The sequence below is a fragment of the Lichenostomus cassidix genome, chromosome 14 (assembly GCF_008360975.1).
Source record: "Lichenostomus cassidix isolate B80296 chromosome 14, HeHo_3.0, whole genome shotgun sequence".
Taxonomy (NCBI): Eukaryota; Metazoa; Chordata; class Aves; order Passeriformes; family Meliphagidae; genus Lichenostomus; species Lichenostomus cassidix.
This window is the reverse complement of record NC_139495.1, coordinates 1,527,673-1,548,481: the sequence shown is the minus strand read 5'-3', so window position 1 is coordinate 1,548,481 and position 20,809 is coordinate 1,527,673. Positions and strand designations below refer to the sequence as shown.

The window sequence follows — 20,809 nt, the reverse complement described above, 5'->3', positions numbered from 1 at the left end:
AGAACCAGGAATTTCTGCATGAGAGAGGAGTTTTAGAGAAAATCTTCTGGCCCAGCGCCAGCTCTGCTGTTGTTATTTCTTCTCCCTGCTATCTCCATACTCCATTTCATCCCCCAAATTGCTGTGTTGAGTTACTCGAGGCTTCAAAAACGCTGTCATGCAGCAACAGGGAGGAAATTATGTCTCTCCAAAATGCCCCACACAGCTGAAATCAGGCCACCTATTTAGGTGTCGGGTTTAGATTTTGTCATTGTAAGCACAGAAACCTGAAACAGTTTGCCCAAATGTGTTGAAAGCCGCGAAGACATTAAAGATTATTCATGGAATAAATATTCATTTGCAGGAAGAGGTTGTTGGTTTTTTTTTTTTTTTTAAATGCATGAATATTTCAGGCAGGGTGTGCAGGAGCTTGAAGGAAAAGGTGATCATATTCTGAGTGCTGTTTAAATCGTTCCTAAGATTAAGGATATCGGGAATTAAAGCTATGAGGACACTTCATTTTGAAGATTTGATCATGGAATAGAATCCCAGAATAGTTTGGTTCAGAAGGTACATTAAAGATCATCCAGTTTCAGCCCCCTGCCATGGGCAACTTCTGCTTGAGTTAAAATTCTTCCAGATTTTTCTTAACTGATTATTATTAGTGATAAATTCCCTGAGAATCAGTCCTCAAACTTTCCCTCCCAGGTGCTGTAACACCAGCACTTTGCCGATCAATTTTAACCACAAACGCATTGCACTTGTTGCCCTGAACACCAGAAAATATCTTTATTTTATTCGCAGGTCCCGTCGGCTTTTTCCCTTAGAAAACGCATTACCCTGCGCCAGCAGCACATTAAGACATCGCATCTTCCCATCTCCAGTTTTCCCTGGTTCAGAATTCCCTTTTTTTTTTTGAGATCGAGTCCTGGCTGAGCCTGTGTGGAGCTCTGGTACCATCTAGTGTTACTGGGGGAAGCCTCAGCTGCTCCAGGCGGCTTTTCCTCGCTGCTGTCGCGACAGAAGGTGGCGATTGTGGCGAGGAGATGCAGTGACAGCGTTTCCTCCTCCAGGAATCAGCAGGTCCTGGAACAGGAACAACACAGAATCACGGAATATCCCGATTTGGAAGTGATGCCTAAATAACTTGGGTCAAAGTTACAAAATGCTTATATAGCTTGAGTTATAAGATACCTATACAGTGTAATAGCTAATATAAGCTTCATTAGTTGCTTAGTGTTTAAATAGATAAACTAGCCAGGTGGATAATCTCAAACAAACAAGCATAGCTATATTGGGAAGCAGCAAAACGTCCTTGGGGAGCAGCAGGATTTTTCAACAGCTCTAATGAAAAATTGGCAGATATCATAAAACCAATTAGCCACAAATGAGGAATTTAGAGACCAAGGAACACTATTACGCTGCAAAGACAAAGTTGAAAAGTTCAGATGCAAGAAGACCTTGAGGACTCATCAAAAAAGACCCCCAGAGTACTGAAAACCACCTAAATTTGGAGCAGTGCAGTAGAATTATTTATAACCTCGAGATAACACTGTGCAAGTTAGTTCTGTACTCGTAACGATGATGGCAATATTGAGCAATTCTTACTGCATAAATAAAACACAGCACTTGACAAGAGCCGGGTGAGATAGGTGGAAAAATCCCCCTTATCTCCAGCACTGCAAGAAACAAACAGCTGCTCTATAGGCATTCGGCTATGGAGTTTTATTTTTATTTTCTCGCCTAGTTTTCAGGCATCAGAACAGCCCAAGTTCCCTACGGCTTCACCTCTGCTTTATTTTTATTTTCTTGCCTATTTTTTGGGCGTCAGCACAGCCCAAGTTCTCTACAGCTTCGCCTCTGCTTTATTTTTATTTTCTCGCCTAGTTTTCAGGCGTCAGAACAGCCCAAGTTCTCTACAGCTTCACCTCTTTGCCTTTATTCTTTTTGATGTTCTCTCACAGCTTAATACCTTATTTTGCGGCGACCAAAACTCCTCAGAACATTCTAGTTGCACCTCAGCGCAGAGCGGGGTGCGGGGGATCTTCGCTAATGAAAAATGTAGCTAATTAGCTGTCAGAACCAGTGAGGAACAGGCAGAAAGGGTGTGGGGTGTCGGTAATTAAGGCAGAGAGAGCCGTTAATGTTTTCTCTAACCGCCAAACGCGAAAGAACCAATGAGGCTGCTGAGGAGCGGGGCGGGAAGGGGGAGGTTTTAACAACCTCAAATCGGCCGGTCTGCTGGGGAGTTGAGCGAAGTGTGAGCTTGAGGGAGAGAAGTGCAAGGCTAAAGAGACTTGTGAGTATTAATGGAATCGGTTTGAGTCTAATTTCAATGGTCATACAACGCGTGGCGGGTTAATTCCGTGTTAATGTGTTGTGATTGGGGCTGTGCCTTCCTAATACTAAGGGGGAAAGCAGGAGGGAAAGGAGGTCGGGAATTGACGATAAAAGGCGGCTGGGTCCTGCAAAAACTGCAGAGAGATCTCACAGGGCTATGGCTCGGTGGACTCTCTCCGTTTATCCGAATAAAGTTGATTTTTGGTGTGTCGCAGCGGGCTTTCCCGCACAGCTTGATGCCGCTCGGCGCGGCGTGCAGGGAACACCGTGACGGGCACAGGGGACGCTTCACCGCCTCCTGCAGGACACTGCCCAGACGCCGATTTGGGGGAGAACGAAGCCTTTACGGAAAACGCTGTATTTAACGGCTTTATTTTAAGAGTTTCTCCAACCGCCGCGGCGTCCCCCGTGCCGCGCCCTCAACGAAACATGGCGGCCGCTGCTCAGCCCTCACGCGGCGCGCTGGGAGGGAGGAAGTGACGCGCGCGGGCCGAGCGCGCGCTGCCCCCCCCGGGGTGTCGGGCCCGGAAGCGCGCGGGCTTTCAAAGAGTGGCGGGAGCGGCGGCGGGGTGAGCGGGGAGCGCCGGGAATACACCGGGAAAAACAGCGGGAATCGCGGGGAAAACACCGGGAATCGAGGGTGAAACGGCACGGCCGGAGCGGCTGCGAGCGCAGGGGGGCGCCTTGTGGGGCTGGGTGGTCGGGGGAGCGCGGTGTGGCCGTTGGGAGGAGGCGGTTGTGGTGAGGGGTTTGTGAGGGGATTGGGGTGAGGGAGGGAATGGGGCTGGGTGAGGTGGGGATGTGTGAGTTAAAGGGGGTTCGGTGAGTTGGGGGGATTGTTCTGGGTGTTCCCGGTGGGGATGGATTAAGGGACAGCCGAGCTGTTGGGAGCAGGAGTTGTTATAATGGAGTTCTGGAATGGTTTGGGATGGAGGGAACTCCAAGCTCATCCTGTCAGCGAAATTCGGGTGGAAAAAAAAAGAAAACCTCTAGCGCTATGTAGCAGTAGAGAATGGGGCATTTAATCTGGCCAGGGTGTGCCACGGAAAATATTCCATATAGAGATGGAGTAAAGCCCTGGGCATTTTACTGGTCTTTCTGCAGATGTATACACACAGCACCCGAAGCAATTCCCATCCATTGGTCCCAAATTAAAAAGTATATAATTTCCAGCAGTCTGGTCTCACCCCCTGCCATGGCAGGGACACTTTCTGCTATCCCAGGCTGCTCCAAGCCCTGTCCAGCCTGGCCTTGGACACTGCCAGAGATCCAGGGGCAGCCACAGCTTCTCTGGGAATCTGTGCCAGAGCCTCAGCACCCTCACAGGGAAGGATTCCTTCCCCATATCCCATCCATCCCTGCCCTCTGGCAGTGGGAACTCATTCCCTTTGTCCTTACAATTATTCCACAGCTGGTCCCACCAAACCCCCCAGAAGAACGGCACATCATATATTTTTTTTCCTTTCTTTCTTCTTCTTGTTTTTAGGGTTCTGTCACCTCTGGGTGGTAGATCCAGTGGGTTTGGAGCTGCCAACTGCACTGAGGATGAAACATTTCTGTCTCTAGTGTTCTTTACCTAACAGAGGTGAAGAATTTGGGTCTTGAATGAGTGTTTTTCTTCTCTCGTTCAGGAAAGCACCTTAAAAGTGTGAATGGACAGTCTTTGCTGCCAAGTAGTTCCTGACTGGAGTTCAGTAGCCATGAACACATCAGCAAAAGAGGAGGAAGAGCAGAGCATAATCCTGATTAATGATGATGATGATGAGGAGGAGGAGGAATTGGAGAGCACTCAAGGGAGTTCTGTCCTATTGGTAGAGCTACAGGGTAAGAGCTGTTGCCTTGCTGCTGCTGGAGTTCTCCAAAAGACTGTTAATAAATTGAATTAATTATGTGTTATGCTGGGAAACTGTGCTGCACAAGTAAATAAAACCAGGAGGTTTTATAATTTCATCATTTTTAAGGGTATCTTGGATAGCACTAATTCTGAAGGATGTTGCTGTGTAATTTTAAAATACTTCTAATTGAGCTGAGACTTTTCAATGTCAACTTTCTGATTTGGTAGCTCACAGAAGTTTTGTGCACCATTCTTCCATGAAATCCCAAGGAAACATGTGCCTTAAAGGGTTCAAAAAGTGAATATCAATAATTTGTGTGGAAGTTGTAGCTACCTTTGCACTGATCTATACCTCCTGTTCTCTTTCCTACAGAGGAATTTCCCCCGAAAATGGAGGAGGAGGACAAAGTGGTGGAGAACGAGATGGAGGAGGGCGAAGTGGTGGAGGAGGAAGAGAAGGAGAAGGAAGTGGTGGAGGAGGGAGAGAAGAAGGAAGTGGTGGATGAGGAAGAGAAGGAGGAGGAAATACTGCTGGAGGAGGATGAAGATTTAGTGGTCACCTACTGTAAACAAGCCAACGTGATGCCTCATGCAAGATACGACTGCACCATGCACCCCTTCTTGTACATCCAGGGCTGGGCAATTCCCTTTGGGCTCCCATTGTCCCCATTTTGTCACTAGCTGTGTAACAGCTGGCTGAGGATGTGATTCTCCTAAATAACCTTGTGGTTTTTAACCTTGCAGGAGAGCCGAGTGTGAGACTTGCTCCCCCCTTGGGAGGAACGGAGATATTTGTGTCCAGTGCTACTGCTACATCTGTGACAAGCCCGCTGTTGAGGTGAGGGGGAAGGCACAGCTTGGAGGACACAAAGGGACACTTTTTGTTGTGGATCAAGTGAGAGTTTTGGACAAGCTCTGCCTTAGGCTCGGGTTTTGGCAGCAGCTTTGCTCAGGGAGCTGCACTGAACCACTCTAGCTCACAAGTAAGGATGGCAGGTCAGGTCTATAGTATAGTTATTTATTGAATAGACAGCAGATTGCAGATAAAAAGCCTTAAACAGTTACCACACAGGATAAAACAAAGAACTGTTAGTAGGGTACATAAAACAGTGAACAGTATTGAGGTACCTGCATTAAAGCCAGCAAAGAAACAGGATAGATGAGGAGCCAGTGTAACTCACCACCAAATATGTACACAGAGCCCTTCACTGCAACAACCTTTCCCTGTTTGTGTGTTTGGTGGCACAGTGCCAGCAGTGGACAACTGCATCCCTGTGTCACTGCAATGCCCACAACAAGAGCACCTTCTGGAAGGCACAGAGGAGCATTGCCCTGGCTGGAGTGCTGGCATCCTTTAACCTGGAGCTGCAGGACATGGACGCTGACCTGCGGCATGGGGGTGAGTGGGTGCTTTGCTGAGCACCTGGGGATGCTCTGCCTGTGCTCTGGAGAACAGCTTGGCTGCTCCACACCAGTCCTTGGGGAAGTTTTGGGGAGGAAATTGCTGTGCCTGCCTTTTTTTTTCCATGGTTGGACCAGGCGTGGGTTTGCAGGTTCAGATTCGTGGTTTTCTCGCTCTGGAAGGATTACAGAACAGTTTGGGGTGGAATAGAACTTGAAGATCATCTCATTCCCACCCCTTTCCATGGGCAGGGACACCTTGCACTGTCCCAGGTTGCTCCAAGCCCCATCCAGCCTGGCCTTGGACACTTCCAGGGATCCAGGGGCAGCCACAGCTTCTCTGGGAATCTCTGCCAGGGCCTTCCCACCCTCCTATTATTCCTTCCCAATAACCAACCTAGATTTCCCCTCTTTCAGCAGCAAAGCTTTCCTCACCAATAAAACTGAGTGCAAGCAACTTGCTGAGTAATTTCACATGGGCAACTTCTTTCGGTTTTAAAAAAACAGATGCTAAACTCTTCGTTCAATATTTGTTTTGTCTTGCCTTTTAGGAGATCTCCTAGAGAAATTTATCCAGGACCTTGCTGTAGCATACAATACATACCTCACAGGAGAAACAATATGTCCCCTAAACCATGAATGCCATTGTGTGCCAAAATTGCCCCCTGGGCAGTGTGGGCTCTGCAACATCCAGGCCATGGAGGTTGTGTACAAGTAAGTGACAACAGAGCTGGGGTTGTCTGGGCAGCTTTGATTTATTTAATGAAGTGGCAGTCAGAATTGTGACACCTGGTAGAGCAGAAGTAGAGTTGAGAGAACTTACTTGGCCAGAGCTGTTAAATGGCTCTTGGATGTAGTTTAAATTCCATTTTAAATGCGTCTTTAAAGAAATCTCCTCTGCTATACAGGGCATCTGATAATCTCTCATTATTATAACCTGGGAAGCATGAACCTAAAGCCTGGGCATTGGGGGTGGTTTGGATGGGATTTTGGGAAGGAATCCTTCCCTGGGAGGGTGGGAAGGCCCTGGAACAGATTCCCAGAGAAGCTGTGGCTGCCTCTGGATCCCTGGAAATGTCTAAAGCCAGGTTGGACAGGGCTTGGAGCACCTTGGGAGAGTGGAAGGTGTTGAGGTTGGAACTGGATGATTTGAAGGTTCCTTCCAACCCAGACCATTCTGGGATTCTGTGATTTACTAATTTATTTTTTAGTATGAGTTCCACCTCTCCACTGGTGTAACAAGCCCTCAAAATACCCACAGTATTGGTTGTGCAAGCACCTTTTCACTGTGCTGTAGATCCTTTGAAGGCAATTCTGGGCTTCTGGTTGCTGTCAAGCGGTAGGATGCCCACAATTACCACTTATTTAAGAGGTCCATTGTTGCAGACCCTTGATCTCACAGGCTACTTGACTTTCTCAGGTATACTGGTGTTTTCGAGCTGGTAACAAGATTTCTAAATCAGGCAGAACAGGAAAAACCCAAAGCTGCTGCTGTCATGCTCTTGGGAGCAGCTAAACAGGTTGCCATGCACAAAGACCCTGCTCTGTAAGTACCCTGGCCACAGAGAGTGGGGAATCTTCTTTATTTTCTCCAGGGGAGGGGAATTAATGAGGGAATCCTGGGGTTCTGTTTGGGATGGGTGAGGAAAGTGTAAAAATCCCACTGCAGGCTGCAGCACAGCAAGAGGAGGATGAACAGACTGAGGGAACAGTGGGATTACTGGGTACAGCAGGGATTTGGAGAAAAAGAGGTTCAGGGTTGGATGTGAGAGAGAGAATGAGTGTTAGAATGAGTGTTTGAGATCACTTAAAACTCACTGCTGAGGGGATCAGCAAAAGCCAGATTTAATTTAATAAAGTTTGTTGGCAAGATTGACTCTGCTGCTTGCAGGGCAGCTTAGGCACAAGGAGGGAAAAAAGCAGCAACAAAACCAAACATCAGCCAGGTGTTCAAACCAGAAATGAACCAAGAACTATCAAGGGGAGTGAGTGTGTGACAAAAGGAATAGTGAGGGCAGAGATAAAAAGGAACATGGCCTTGAAAGCTTAACAGCACTCACATTTCCCAGTGCAGGAAAGGAGGTGATCTCCAGCAAGGGAGAGGAATTTGAGCTGGGAGCTGGGAGGAGGGAGGGTGGCAGTCAGCACAGGGTGGCAGGGGGGTTAATTCCCCAGCAGGGACAGGGACATGGAATTTTTCTGGAATGCACAAACTGCTCTGAGTGAGGAAACATCTGTGTGTGACTTGGAAGGAGGGGAAGATGTGTTCTTTGATGGGTGATAAGTTTTGGATGCTTCCCAGTCTGGAAGCTGAGCTTATTTATGATAAATATATTAAGAATTAAAACACTTCAGTCTTTGCTCCTTGTGCTGCTTATTTTGTTGTATCACAGCTGTTCTCCTTCCTTACTGTCAGGTGTGAGCATTGCAGAGCTCTGCTTTGCAAAACCTGAGTGGTTTGGGGCTTAAATTCAAGGCAATTCCTGCTGAGGAATTCTCCAGGTTTGCAGGGAGCAGCCTGGAATTGTTATCTGGGAAGGTCTGCACTGTAATTTGCACTCCAGCACTTGTTTTTGCAGTAATTTTTATCAGCATGCCAACTTTCAAGACTTTCTAATGAAAAGTGGGGTTAAGAGTTGAATACAGAGAAGGGGAAAAGGCAGGAAGGGGAGCCAATCATTAATTAGTGCTACTTTTTTTCCAGCCTTAGAAACTGTCAGAACTTTGGCCACACTGATTCCCTGAGGACTGCTGTCCCATTTCTGTTCCAAAGGTGAGGTTGGTTTCCTGGCTGGCTTTAAAATGCCTTTCAGTGACAAATGTTGTGTTCAGAGGCAGGTGGGGTGTGGTGGGAGGCCAGAGCAGGTTGTGGTTGTTACACCAAGGAGGAAAGAGTGGCTGCTAGAGGTCACAGCAGCAGCCTGGGAACATTCCCCTGGGATGGAGCATGGAAAAGTTCCCCCAGAGGCTGGAGAATGAGGACACCCAGCTCCCCTGGCTTAATTCACTTCCCATTTTAGCTTTGTCCTTCACCTTTCCCCCCCAAATTCACTTGCCACAGGAGGTTGATGAGTGAAGAATTAACTTCTTTCCAACCCAATTCTATATTCTCACCTTCTCTGGAGCTAATGACAGGTGTAGCCTAAATCCTGCAGCAGGTCTCATTTTCAGTTGCTATTCTTGATTTTTTTAATTTCTTACTTGGAAAGAACAGGGAAAGAGTTTGTTTCTACCTCCCTTTCAAAATTATTAAAGAGTGAATTCTTTTTTATCTCTGCTTATCAATTATTACAAAAATGGTTCCAGTAGCAGGAAAGGTGAGGTCCAGCATAGTTGGAAGTGTTTCCTGTACATACTTCTTGGAAATCTTTGTTTTAAAGCTTAAAACCCACAAAACCTTGGTTTTAAAAATAACAGCAAAACAATAATTTCTGTATTCACTACAAAACTAAAAGCAGAAATTTAAATACAGATCCATGCAGAAAACCCCCAAACTTCTGCAGTTCCCCATATGATTAAAAAAGACAACCGGGTAGTAATTCATCTTATTTTAAAATACTCTTTTTTAATGTTTTTTTTTTTCTTTTCAAATCACAGGATCACCACCCGCCTTCAGAGGATGCTGGTGTTGTGTGACTTTCCAAGATTTCTGTGGGAAAAGTTCGTTCAATATTTTCAGTCCATCGCCCTTCCCTGTCACTTGCATGCCTTCACAAATTGGTGAGTTCTTGGGCTTTTACACCTCTGAATCAATTTAGATCCAGTTGCCTGTGGAATGTTCTTTCCTTGATAATAAAAGTGGGAACATTTTAGAAAAATATTCAGTGTTAGCTGCTTTTTCTGTTTGTTGTTTGATGCTGTGACTGAGTTGTTCTCCTTAAAGTTTATTTTCCTTTCCCCAGAACTGGGATTTTATTAATCAAACTTCACAATCCTCAAAGGAGCTAAATACTGATGCACAACCGAAACACAGCTAAAAATGACTTTATTTTTGTCCTTCCAGCTTGAATGTTTTGCCCTGGCACCACATGTTGCTGACCACAGTTCTCAAAGGCCAAAACACCAGTGGGCACAGGAGACAGAAGGGAAGGAAAATGCACCTGTGGGAAGCACTGCCTGTCGTGGAGGCTCGAGTGGAGAAGCTGCTGGACCAAAAGAAGTGAGATTGGTTTGGATTTTTCATTTTGGAAACTCAGCTCTTGTATTTTGGGGTGTTTTCCAAATTTCTGCTCTTTGGTGTAATGGGGAAACACAAACCAGAGATTGTAGGGTTTTGGGGTTTTATCTTTTTTAATCAGCAAGGCCAGGAGCTTTTTGAAGTTTCTCTTTGAATGCTTCAAGACCAAAAAATACATTGCTGGAGTGGCTCATTCTGTGTTTCCATAAACCCTGCAGGTTTTGCATGTTGATTTTTCAAACTATTTCTCTTCATCAAAATGGAGCACAGCCAGGAAAACGTGTTCTGGGGCTTCAGAGGGGGCTGCACTCCAGAAAATCCAATATTCAAAAGAATCCAGTCCACTTAAAAAATCCAACTGAAAGGCAACCTCTGGTTTTCTTTTGCCAGAGTTGAGATAATCTGGGACTTCTAGGAATTTCTTTCCAGCTGTCTCTGGCTGCCAGCTGTATTTCTGTCCTTGTGTGGGGAGCTCTACTGGTTTGTTTCTGTCATTGCTGGAAATGCTGGAGTGACCTGGGCAGAGTTTTGTGTTCTTTCCCTTCCTTCTCACCTTGCTTTTCTCCCCAGGTATAGGGAGGTTGTTCGATATCTAAGAGCTGTGAAGTGCAGCGACCAGCACAGGTAGATGGCTTTTCCCCCTTCCTTTTCCCCTCTCCTTCCCCCCCTTTTCCCTTCCTTTTCCCCCTCTTCCCTCCCCTCTTCAGTGGCCAAGCACAATCCAATCCATAAATCCTACAAAATTCCTCATCCTCATGAAACCCCAACGTTCATTCCCTCTCTGCAGACTCAGAGACCTTCGGGATATGATCCCATTCTACCTGTGCAAAGCTGGCAATTTCCTGGATGCTGCCCACACCCTTCTGCTCCCTGTGAACAACCTGGCCTGCTGCTCTGCCTGCAGGATCACTCCCTGCCAGTTCAAGGTCTACCTCAAGATGTTCAGGACAGGCTGTGTTCCCCCTGGGAATGTCATGGTGGAGACAGGGCCCTGGGTTTCTGCTGGCAAGTGTCATTTCTTCCTTCCATACACTGAGAACTTCATTACAGCTTTTAATTGTCACTCAAATGAGTGATGATCTGAGCCCAGCTAGGAATTGGCTGAGGATGGAGTGGCTCTGGCACAGCTGGGGCTGCCCCTGGCTCTCTGGAAGTGTCCAAGGCCAAGCTGGATGGGGTTTGGAGCAGCCTGGGACAGTGGAAGGTGTTGGGATGGAACTGGTTGAGCTTTGAGGTTCCTTCCTTCCTTCCTGGTTTGCATTGGATCAATTTGGATTGGAGCATGAATTTGTTCAGTTCACTCAAAACCCTCATTTTGTCAGCTGTGAGGTTCTGCTGCAAGCAAAGTAAGAGAAAGTATTAAAAAAAAAAAATCTAAAGCTCTTCATTCCCTCCCAGCATTGCCATTGTCAGCGTGGGACTTGGCTTTGTGTCTCAGCCATGACCTTGAGGGGAAAACCTCCTGGTGGGAAATGTTTCATTATCAGAATCATTAGCTCAGCCTCTGATAACTGTCATCATCTGACCTGGGGTTTGCTGCTTGTCAGGCTGTTTTCTGCAATGAAAAATTTATTTGGGAGTTGTTCCCTGCTGGCAGAATTCTTGGAAGTGTGAGATACCTCAGTGTCCCACTGAGGTGTGATGTTCACAACAAACACTTCCTTTGGGATCACCTGCTGGGATGGCTCAGTCTGGATTGTGTCCAGCTCTTTGCAGCTTTCCAGAACTGTTTTATAGTTGATACTTATCTGTTCTACCAACAAACTCAAGTAAAACAGCTGTAAACACTCATACCTGCTAGGTTTCTGTGGAAGCAGATCTGTCACTGAATTAATGTTCTCTTTGTGTTCTTACTGTAGGATTATTTGGGGTATGGAAGATGTGGGTTTGATTCTTTTTATTTCAATTCCTGCAGGCCCTCCCCTGAGGGACACCATGCTAACAAAGCAGGCTCTCAAACTTCTCTACAGCAGTGAGACACTCTACAGGAATGTGAGTTAGGCCAAAATTCCCTCTTCTGTCCTGTTCCCACTCCCTGAGAGTAGAATGCAAGGATTTACCCTCAGCGTCCTTCTCTCAGAATAATTTACCCCTCTGGACAACAAATGTTGTGTTGTTTTTCAGGTTAAATGTTGGAGTACCTTCATCATGATTTTGGGGAGCAGCAATTCTCTGGAGAAGAGGGGGAACCTACTTTCCTTACAGCTGGTGGAGCCTCCACCCTGCATCCAAGAGGTAACAAACAGTGCTGGGAGGTGGGAGAACCTCCTGGCTTGGGTTTAGACAGAATTCCACTGGATGTGAGAATTGGCTCTTCTTCCCAAATGCCAAGGTTAACTTCCAGGGCCTCATGCAGTGCTCCTGTGGCAAGGGTAGCTCTGCAGGGAGTTGGGATTCAGGGCTGTTAAAATGGAAATGATTCAGGGCTGGAAATGAGTGGATTCTGCTCCCAGCTCAGTGCCTGGTGCTGGATCTGCTCATGAGGAGATGGATCAGGTCATAAAGGGCCTGGGCAAGGGGGAATGGCTTCCCACTGCCAGATGGCAGGGCTAGGTGGGATTTTGGGAAGGAATTCCTCCCTGGGAGGGTGGGGAGGCTCTGGCACAGATTCCCAGAGAAGCTGTGGGTGCCCCTGGATCCCTGCAAGTGTCCAAGGCCAGGCTGGACAGTGGAGCAACCTGGGGCAGTGGAAGGTGTTCTTACCCACAGCACCATCCTCTGCAAAAATGCTGAAAAAATCCCTGAAAAGCCCATTAACCCCACTTTTAGCCCTGTTTGGTGTTTGTCTGGGGAGAAGCTGACATCCTCCTCCTCCTGCTGCCCCTTGCAGGCTGTGCTGGCTGCCAGCAGCAGCGTTCTGGAGGATCTCCAGGCTGGAGTTAGTGTCTCTTTGCCATCTACTATTTTCTGCACTCAGGTGAGTGATGCCAACAAGGGAATTTATCCCTCATGTTGTGTTCAGCAGCAGGAAGAACACTGGATTATTATAAAGTTTTTTAAGAGGGTGGTGGAGGATTTTTTTGGGGGGGTGGGATCATTTTAGGATTAGCACAGTCTGGAGCAGATATGAAGGTGAGAACTGAGGGTCTGTTCTGCTCTGGACACCTTCAGTCCAGGATGGTTTATCATTGCCCAAATTGATGGATTTATGAAGGAGGAGGGCTGGGAATAATTCATTGTGTCTTAATTTCTCCTAAGTTTTGGCTGAAACAGGACACTGTCCTTTGGGGTTTGTCACTGTCTGTCTCAAAACTCAGAATTGCCCAGAAGTTCTAAATTTCTTTCAAATTAAGGGCTTCAGGTATGTGGAACATGTTTGAAGGTGATAGGAAAAATACTCCACATTCAATGCTATCATCTAAGGAGCTGCCTTATTCTTCTATATTCTCAGGAGGAAATCTAGTTTATTCTCTGAATAGTGACTCCTGAGCTGGATATTTTTCCCTTTACTCCCTATTTCTGCTCCTGTATGAGATTTCATGTTGCTGTGAGCACTTTGGGAGCACCAGAACTAAATGCAGGAATACAATCCCTGTTCCATTCCCATGTTTTTAACTCTTGATAAAGTTCTTGTGGGTTTGTTGTGTGACCTCCAAGCTCTGTGACTGAGCTGGGATGACTCAGTGCTGGTTTGGGTGGATGCAATTGATAAACAGAGGGAATACATTTCTGTTAAATCCTTTTTTTTTTTCCTGTTGCTGTCTCCTGTGTAGATGCACAACGAGGCCTCTCTCATCCTGGGAGTGCAAGCACTGCACCACATGCTTTTTTATGACCTTCACTACCTCACTTCCTTCTTAGAGATAGTTCTGGCTTTTGGGGTGAGTCCTAGGAACTGATTCCTGTTCTAAGAGATTAAAGCAAATAATGTTTAAAATCTCTCATGGTTTTACCCATGTTTAACTTGGTTTTGCTTGTTTTTGGTGTTTGTTTTTTGGGTTTTTTTAGCACTGAGGTTAAATCACTGCTCGTTTTGTCTCACAGACAAACTTCTGGGCTCTGAAGCTGTTGCTGGACCAACTTTCCCGTGAGGAGCACATCCTCTGTGGCACTGTCGACCTGCTTTTGAAGGATTTGGGGCGGGAGAAAGACACAATGCTGAGAGTGTGAGTCAGCTCTTGGGACATTCCTGGGGCCTTTTTGAGATTTCCAGGAGCATTTCCACAGCAGAGGGATGATCTGAGCTCTTGGGGGAAGCAGCTTTGGAGAAGGCAGGGATGCAAATCCAAGCAATGCACAGGTGGAATTTCTCAACAGCTGCTTTTTTCGTTGTTCAGGTGGGAAAATCTTGGCCCTCAGTACGTTGGAGAGTTCCTCTGCCTTTTCCTGGCCAACAGACACAAGAAGGTGCAAACCATTGGTCTCTACGCCATGCGGCTCATCGTGGACAACCTGCGCCTGTGAGTGAGAGGGAAATTCCTCAGAGCCACCTGGAAAACCTCAGCATTACTCCTGCTTTTACCTTCATCATTTCCCTGCACATCTGAAATCCCCTTGGGTTGGAACTGCAAGTGAAATGATGTAGATTTTTGAGTAATGCAGAGCCAGGAGTGGCTGCTCCTGAGTCCCTGGGAGGGAATGAGTGGGATTTTCTCTCTGTTTGAGTGATGCAGAGCCAGGAGTGGCTGCTCCTGAGTCTCTGGGAGGGAATGAGTGGGATTTTCTCTCTGTTTGAACAATGCAGAGCCAGGAGTGGCTGCTCCTGAGTCCCTGGGAGGGAATGAGTGGGATTTTCTCTCTGAGTAATGCAGAGCCAGGAGTGGCTGCACCTGAGTCCTTGGGAGGGAATGAGTGGGATTTTCTCTCTCTTTCAGATGTCCCTGGATAGAGGCACTCTGCACCTTTCTCCGTAACTCAGTGAGTATCCCAATATTTGTGGGATTTAACAGCAGAGCAGATCAGTGACAATGATATCCCATATCACTCAAGATATTGAAATTTATCATTTTGTATATTCTGTATTTTTAAAAAAATCATGAAGGGAATTAATTGTGTTTTATCTCCTCGCAGGGGCTGAAGCGACTCGCCGCAGGCTCTGTAGTTCACTACGAAGTTTCCAAGTTCATCAGTACTTTTGGGAAACCTTAGCTTGGACAGAACCCTCAGGAATGGTTTCTGGTTGTTTTTGTCTGAGCAATCTCTTCCTGGAGTTCCTTGGGTTTGCTTTGGTTGTCACCTGCAGGAACAGTCAGCTGCAAGCTGGCTGCCCTGGCTTTGGGGTGGCCACAGAGCCATGTTTTGGGAGTTTCTTTCAGTTCCACATATTAAGGAGTTGTTGGAAGAGGCAGCAGGTTTGAGTTGTTGTCAGTTGATCCCCAGGGATGATGCTGATCAAGGCAGGGAAACCTGGATAGAGCAGGAAGCACCAAAGAGTTTTTTCCTCCTGTTGGGACACAAAGCAGGAGGCAGCTGCTGAGAGGGAAAAGCTTAAACCATGGAAACAGGGAGTTCAGAGCTTCCTCTGCAGCAGTTTGGGGTCAAGGGCTGTTTGCACATGATTTTGGGTTCAATTCTAAACCAAGAGCCATTCTTGAGGCTGAAGGAGAAAAGTGAGTTTTGTTTGCTTCAAACAACCCCAGCAAGGGAGGCCTGGGGCAGCAGACAGCTAAGTTTGTTTGCAATTCATCCAGATTTCAGGCTGGGCTTTTATTTTCTGCTGAAAATAAGGTTTAGATTGGTGCTGGTGGCTCTGTGCAGTTCTCAAGTCCTAGTTCTGGTGGGAATTTGAGTTCACTCTGCCCTGGGGAGGTTCAAGATCTGTTTGGAGCCTGGTTTGGGCTCGCTGCCCCTCTGGGATCCTCTACACTGCTGGGCAGGCAGGAAAACAAACCTTAATATGTGACCACAGCTGCATTTGGTGTGTTTCCAGGGGTTTGGGCACTTGGCAGCTCTTGTTATTCCGAGTTTTCTACAAAAAATGCACCTGGATCCAAGTTGGACACTTTGTTAATTAAAACTGTGCAAGTTCTGTTGTTGCATTGGCTGTCTGGGTGGTTTGTTCTGGTGGGGGTTTGGTTTTGCTTTGGGGTTTGTTTTTGGGGGTTTGTTTTGCTTGTTTGGTTGGTTGGTTTTGGGGTTTTTTTTTGTGAGTGGGGTGTTTTTGTTTGGGTTTTTTTTTTTGCTTTGGGCTTTTTTTTTAGTTGGGTTTTTGGTTTGGGGTTTTTTTTCAGTCCTGTGTTTTAGGAGGGTTGGGATTTTTTTTGATCCTGTTTTTTGGGGGTTGTTTTACTTTAGGATTTGGGGTTTTGTTTGGGTTTTTTTTTGTTTTGTTTCATTTTTTTTGGTTTTTTTTATTTTTTGGTTGGGTTTTTGGTTTGGGGTTTTTTTTCAGTCCTGTGTTTTAGGAGGGTTGGGATTTTTTTTTGATCCTGTTTTTTGGGGGTTGTTTTTTTTGGGATTTGGTTTTTTGTTTGGGGTTTGTTTTGTTTTTGGGGGGTTTTTGGGTTTTTTTTTTTTTTGGTTGGGTTTTTGGCTTAGAGGTTGGAATGAGCACAGGTGAGTCTCCTCCAGATCCCCCAATTCCACACCCCCAAACAGGGAGAAGGGAGCAGGCTGAGGGCAGATGCTTTGCCACCCCTTCCAGCCTGAATTTCCCCTGGCACAGAAAGCCTGGGAAATGCTGCTTTCCTGTAAGTAAACAGCCCATCTCCATTATTTATCCCCTCCTGAATTTTAATGCCTCAGAGCAGCCCTATAGATCCTATACACAACGATTTCATCTTTTATGGATGAGAAAAGACTTGCCCTGCAGCTCTGCACTTCACTTTGGGCAGAGCTGGTGGCAAACATCTCCCTGAGCCTGGAGTCACCCTGAAGGAAACATCTCTCCTGCTTTGCTCCAGGTAAAATGGAGAGGAGCAGAGCTCATTAAAAATGGAGAAGTGTCCTTTGGAGCAGGAAATGAGCTGCTTCATCCCAATATGGTTTGTCCTTGCCTGTCCTTGGCCCTAAAGAAGGTGGGGACAGGGCTGAGAGGGGACTGAGGAGGGACTGAGAGTCCCTGCCCTGCTCCCCTGGGTCACAAGGACTTTTCCAGCTCATCTTTAATAACAGCACGGTGGAAAACCCAAGCCCAGCTCGTGGCTGCTGCCAGATTAACAGATGGCTCTGCTCGTTAATATTGCAGAATTCAGGTTGTTCATCATTCTTTAATCTCCCATCCCCGGGGGTGGGGAGGGCACTGCCCAGGAATCCCACAGCTCCTCATCCTGCCTGGAGCTGCTCCTGCAGGCTGGGATGGACCTGCATTCCCTGGGATCTGTGATTCCTAAACTCCCTGCCCTGGTGGGTTGCAGAAATCCCAGAAATCCACTCGCCCATCCCCAGGCTCCTTTTGCCATGAAAGGCTGGGGGAGGCAGCTCAGGGATTAGGATGGATTGGGATAATCCCTGGGATCTCTGCCCTCCTGCAGGGCCACGGGGGTTTGGGGACAGTCCTGAGCTTTGGGATGTTCCCAAAAGAGCAGATCCCAAGGTTTGGCCCCAGAGGGCTGCATGGTTCCTGGAGGATTCCCAGCCCCTGGCAGGAGGAGGCTGCTGGAGCTCTGCTGGGCATCCTGGGGGAGCTGAGGGCTGGAGGAGAGCCCAGGGCACCATCCTGCTCCTGGCATGTCAGGGACACATAAAAAACACCATTTTTTCATCTATTTTTTAATATTTTATTTATATATATTGCGTATGTATGTCTTATAGGATGCTGCTTTCAGTAAGCTTTTTTTTTTATTTTTACATATTTATTTTATAGGTATATATTTATATTTTTACATATACATACACATAAGCATGCATGTATATATTATAGATATATTTCTATACATTATCCATTATCCATCAAATATAGAAGATATCATAAATCTGGTACAGAAATTGTATCATATCTACATCCATACATGGAATATTAATATTAATGTGTATTTTGCACTGCCACAATTTTTATATATATAATTGTGTGTGTAAGTATATATCCATATATATACACACTCTTGTCTTTTTATGTGTGTGTATATATAAAATATACATATATATAATATTTACATATATAATTGTGTTATACATAATGTAATATATAATTACATATATACATAATATATATTATATATACATCTATATTATAGATATACATGTAATACACTACAGATATGTGATGTATTATATATATGAGTATATAGTATATATTTTATATATATATATATTGAGGGTTCCTTCCAACCCAAACCATTCTTACACTATTTTATATATATATAAAATTTTAAAAATATATATATATATTCTAGTATAACATGTTACGTATTTAATCTGGTACATCATATTTTAATATGTATAATTTAAGATTATATAAATCTAGATATAAAATATATATAAATAAATAGATTTCACCTTCATTTTCTCTCTCAGGGAATTTGCTCCCTCAGGAAGGAGGGGAGCCCTGGGTGGACTCAGCCCAACCCAGCCCAGGTGTGTGACACAGACACAAAATCCTCTATTAAATATATAGATATCATTTATAGATACATAAATATTACATATTTATTGCTCTGGGGGAAGGAGGAGTCCTGAGGGCAGATTTGGGTGAGGTTTGCTCTGTGCAAACCTTGTTCAGTTTTTTTTAAGCAGCAACTTTCACCTGAAGTTTATTTTGAATGGGCTAATGAAGGATGGGAGTCACCCCTCTGTGTTTCCCCCCAATTATATTGTCTTTAATCAACTCCCAACCATTCAGAGGCTTTTGTCCTTCCCCACAACTCCCCATCACTCATTTTTATCTCTGCCCTTTCCCCTTGTCCTACCCCTGCCCTTTCACCTGCCAGATGCTCAATCCCAACTGCTCACTTTTACCATTATTTCCCCTTTTTTTTTTGGTTTTTTTTTTTTTTGTTTGTTTTTAATTCCCAGCTCCTCCAGCATCAGGGAAGTTGAAAGAACCACAAGATGCAGGGGCAGCAGAGGGGGAAAGCCGCGGCAGGGCACGGATGCAGGCAGGGATGCTGCTAGGGATTCAGGCAGGGATGTGGGCTCTCTGTGGGCTCTCTTTGGGGTCTCTTTGGGGTCTCTTTGGGGTCCCGCTGTGCCCCACACACCCCCTGCTCCCCGAGGACGGCAGGAAGCTGTGCCCAGCCCAATCCCCGCGCCCTGCCGGCTCCCAGTCGGTGCCTCCATCCCGATCCCGCGGGATGGGCGGGGGGAGGACGCTCCCATTATCCTCTCCCGCTGGCCGCGGCCGCCCCAGCCGTGCATTAATAGATTATCCCGAGCCTTTGGGATCGCCAGGAGCCAGCCGAGCTCTCGCTGCAGGAACAGGCAAGGCCAGCCAGGCTCCCCGAGGCAGCGGCCGCAGCCACGGCCCGTCCTTTCTCTCTGCTGTCGGCATCCCCCAACCGGGTGCGTGCTGGAGGGAGCTGCGGGCTGCCCGCGGTGGGTGGGTTGCGTGGGTGCTGCTCCCGGGGCGGGGAGGGTGGGTGCTGCTCCCGGCTGGAGCTCCGCGGGATGAGAGGAGCCTGGGCTGGGGTGGAGCTGTGCATTTCACCTTTGCAGCCCTTCCAGGACCTTCTGCTGGAGCTGGGGTTCATCACCACCCCTGTGGCACTGGTTTTGGGGTGGTGCTTGCTTGAGACCCCTCGGCTGCCGTGCCTCAGTTTCCCCATCACAGCCCTCCTCCCCCAGGGATAACGGGGTGGGGGTGCAGGGGGTTTGCTTTGCTCCCCAAATCCCCACTGGGCACCCCCAGGAGATGTTCCCAGGGCTGTTTGGTGCCCCAAATCCCTCCTGGTCCCTTCAGAGCCGTGGCCAGGCAGGAAAAAGGACAAACAGCTCCTTCCCCAAGAGCCTCTGGCTGCTGTTTGCTGCTCCCCACCCCGAGTGGTGCCACCACCCAAATTTCAGTCAAATCTGGCTGAGTCCCTGGGTTTTGCATGTGGTCTGCAGGAGAGAGGAGCACCAGGGCACCTCACTGCAGCCTTTCCCTCTCCCTAACGACCCCAAAAGCTCCTGGAGCCTTTGGCTGCTCTGCTGTGGGGTTGGAAACCTCTCCCAGAATTTGGGACACGCCGTCCCCACCCTGGGGGATCCTTTGGGGTGCAGAGCTGAGGGATCAGGACAGGACAAGGCACTGAAATCCCTGTTCCCAGCCCAACGGAGCCCTCGGAGAGCGCCATGGACGAGTGGGATCTCCCACAATGGAAAAAAGAGGTGGAAAGCCTCAAGTACCAGCTGGCCTACAAGAGGGAGATGTCCTCCAAGACAATACCTGAGTGAGTGTGATCTCCTGTCCCCAGCCCTCCCTTCCCTGGGCCCCCAAATGCAGGATCCACCACCAACATCCCCCTCCAGCCTCTGGGGGCTCCCAAATGGAATTCTCCCTTTTTTGGATCTCCAAATCCACCACCAACATCCCCCTCCAGCCTCGAGGGGCTCCCAAATGGAATTATCCCCTTTATGGATCTCCAAATCCCCAAATCCCCCTGTGCCAACCCTTTTCTCCTGTGCCCTGGGAGCCCCCAGGGTGCAGATCTCCCCATTTTCAGAGCTTAGAACACTTTAAAAAATCATGGATGGCTCTTTCCCCGAGCCAGGGACACCCCAGGCAGGGATTTACCCCAGACAGAGACCCCAAATCCCCCGTTTTGCTGCCCTGGACCCCCCTGGGCTGTGCCCACCCTCCCTCCCCTCTCTGCAGGTTCGTGAAGTGGATCGAGGATGGAATTCCCGAAGATCCCTTCCTGAACCCGGAGCTGATGAAGAACAACCCTTGGGTGGAGAAAGGCAAATGCATCATCCTCTGAGGGCTGCAATCCAAAAGATGGATTTTTTTTTATTAGTTAGCTCCAATTCCAACATGAGAACCTGGAACAAAATCCCTGCCCTCAGCTCGTTTCTGCTTTTGTAGTGGTAGAAGGGGTTTTAGAAATGGGGGGGACACGGGGAAAGCCCCTGGGCTGGGGCTGGAGCAGCAAAGGCTTCTCCAGGGCTTTGCTGCACTTCCATCTCACTCTTCTGCCACCCAAACAGGCAGATTTTGCAGGTTGTAAAGAAGCTTTTTATTAAAAAAAAAAACAATCCGGTGATTTTAGATACTTTTGTAC

General features: G+C 47.1%; 2 protein-coding genes and 1 long non-coding RNA gene across 5 annotated transcripts; 2 read left to right on the top strand and 1 right to left on the bottom strand.

Moving 5' to 3' along the window:
- Window positions 1–740: 740 nt before the first annotated feature.
- Window positions 741–2,042, bottom strand: LOC146430589 (uncharacterized). The gene is made up of 2 exons (XR_014855039.1): window positions 1,908–2,042; window positions 741–1,065 (listed from the first exon to the last, which is right to left on the bottom strand). It is a non-coding gene; the product is annotated as an uncharacterized LOC146430589 (long non-coding RNA).
- On the top strand, window positions 1,907–15,709 carry LOC146430588 (uncharacterized). Of its 3 annotated transcripts, XM_085074376.1 has the most exons (21): window positions 1,907–2,040; window positions 3,951–4,143; window positions 4,527–4,591; window positions 4,634–4,776; window positions 4,898–4,991; window positions 5,402–5,552; window positions 6,106–6,268; window positions 6,975–7,100; window positions 8,259–8,327; window positions 9,152–9,274; window positions 9,558–9,713; window positions 10,302–10,355; window positions 10,519–10,736; window positions 11,647–11,723; window positions 11,856–11,966; window positions 12,562–12,648; window positions 13,445–13,552; window positions 13,716–13,837; window positions 14,009–14,131; window positions 14,546–14,588; window positions 14,742–15,709. In XM_085074376.1, exons 2-21 carry the CDS (start codon window positions 3,972–3,974, stop codon window positions 14,817–14,819), a joined length of 2,283 nt encoding a protein of 760 aa, XP_084930502.1. In that variant the 5' UTR covers window positions 1,907–2,040; window positions 3,951–3,971; the 3' UTR covers window positions 14,820–15,709. The 3 variants fall into 3 exon arrangements, with proteins under 3 accessions (XP_084930502.1, XP_084930499.1, XP_084930500.1); XM_085074373.1 differs by having other exon boundaries at window positions 4,527–4,776; XM_085074374.1 differs by lacking the exon at window positions 1,907–2,040 and adding an exon at window positions 2,859–2,959 and having other exon boundaries at window positions 4,527–4,776.
- Window positions 15,710–18,834: 3,125 nt separating this feature from the next.
- GNG13 (G protein subunit gamma 13) lies at window positions 18,835–20,783 on the top strand. The gene is made up of 3 exons (XM_085074372.1): window positions 18,835–19,109; window positions 19,856–19,978; window positions 20,404–20,783. Exons 2-3 carry the CDS (start codon window positions 19,881–19,883, stop codon window positions 20,507–20,509), a joined length of 204 nt encoding a protein of 67 aa, XP_084930498.1. The 5' UTR covers window positions 18,835–19,109; window positions 19,856–19,880; the 3' UTR covers window positions 20,510–20,783.
- The last annotated feature ends 26 nt before the right edge of the window (window positions 20,784–20,809 follow it).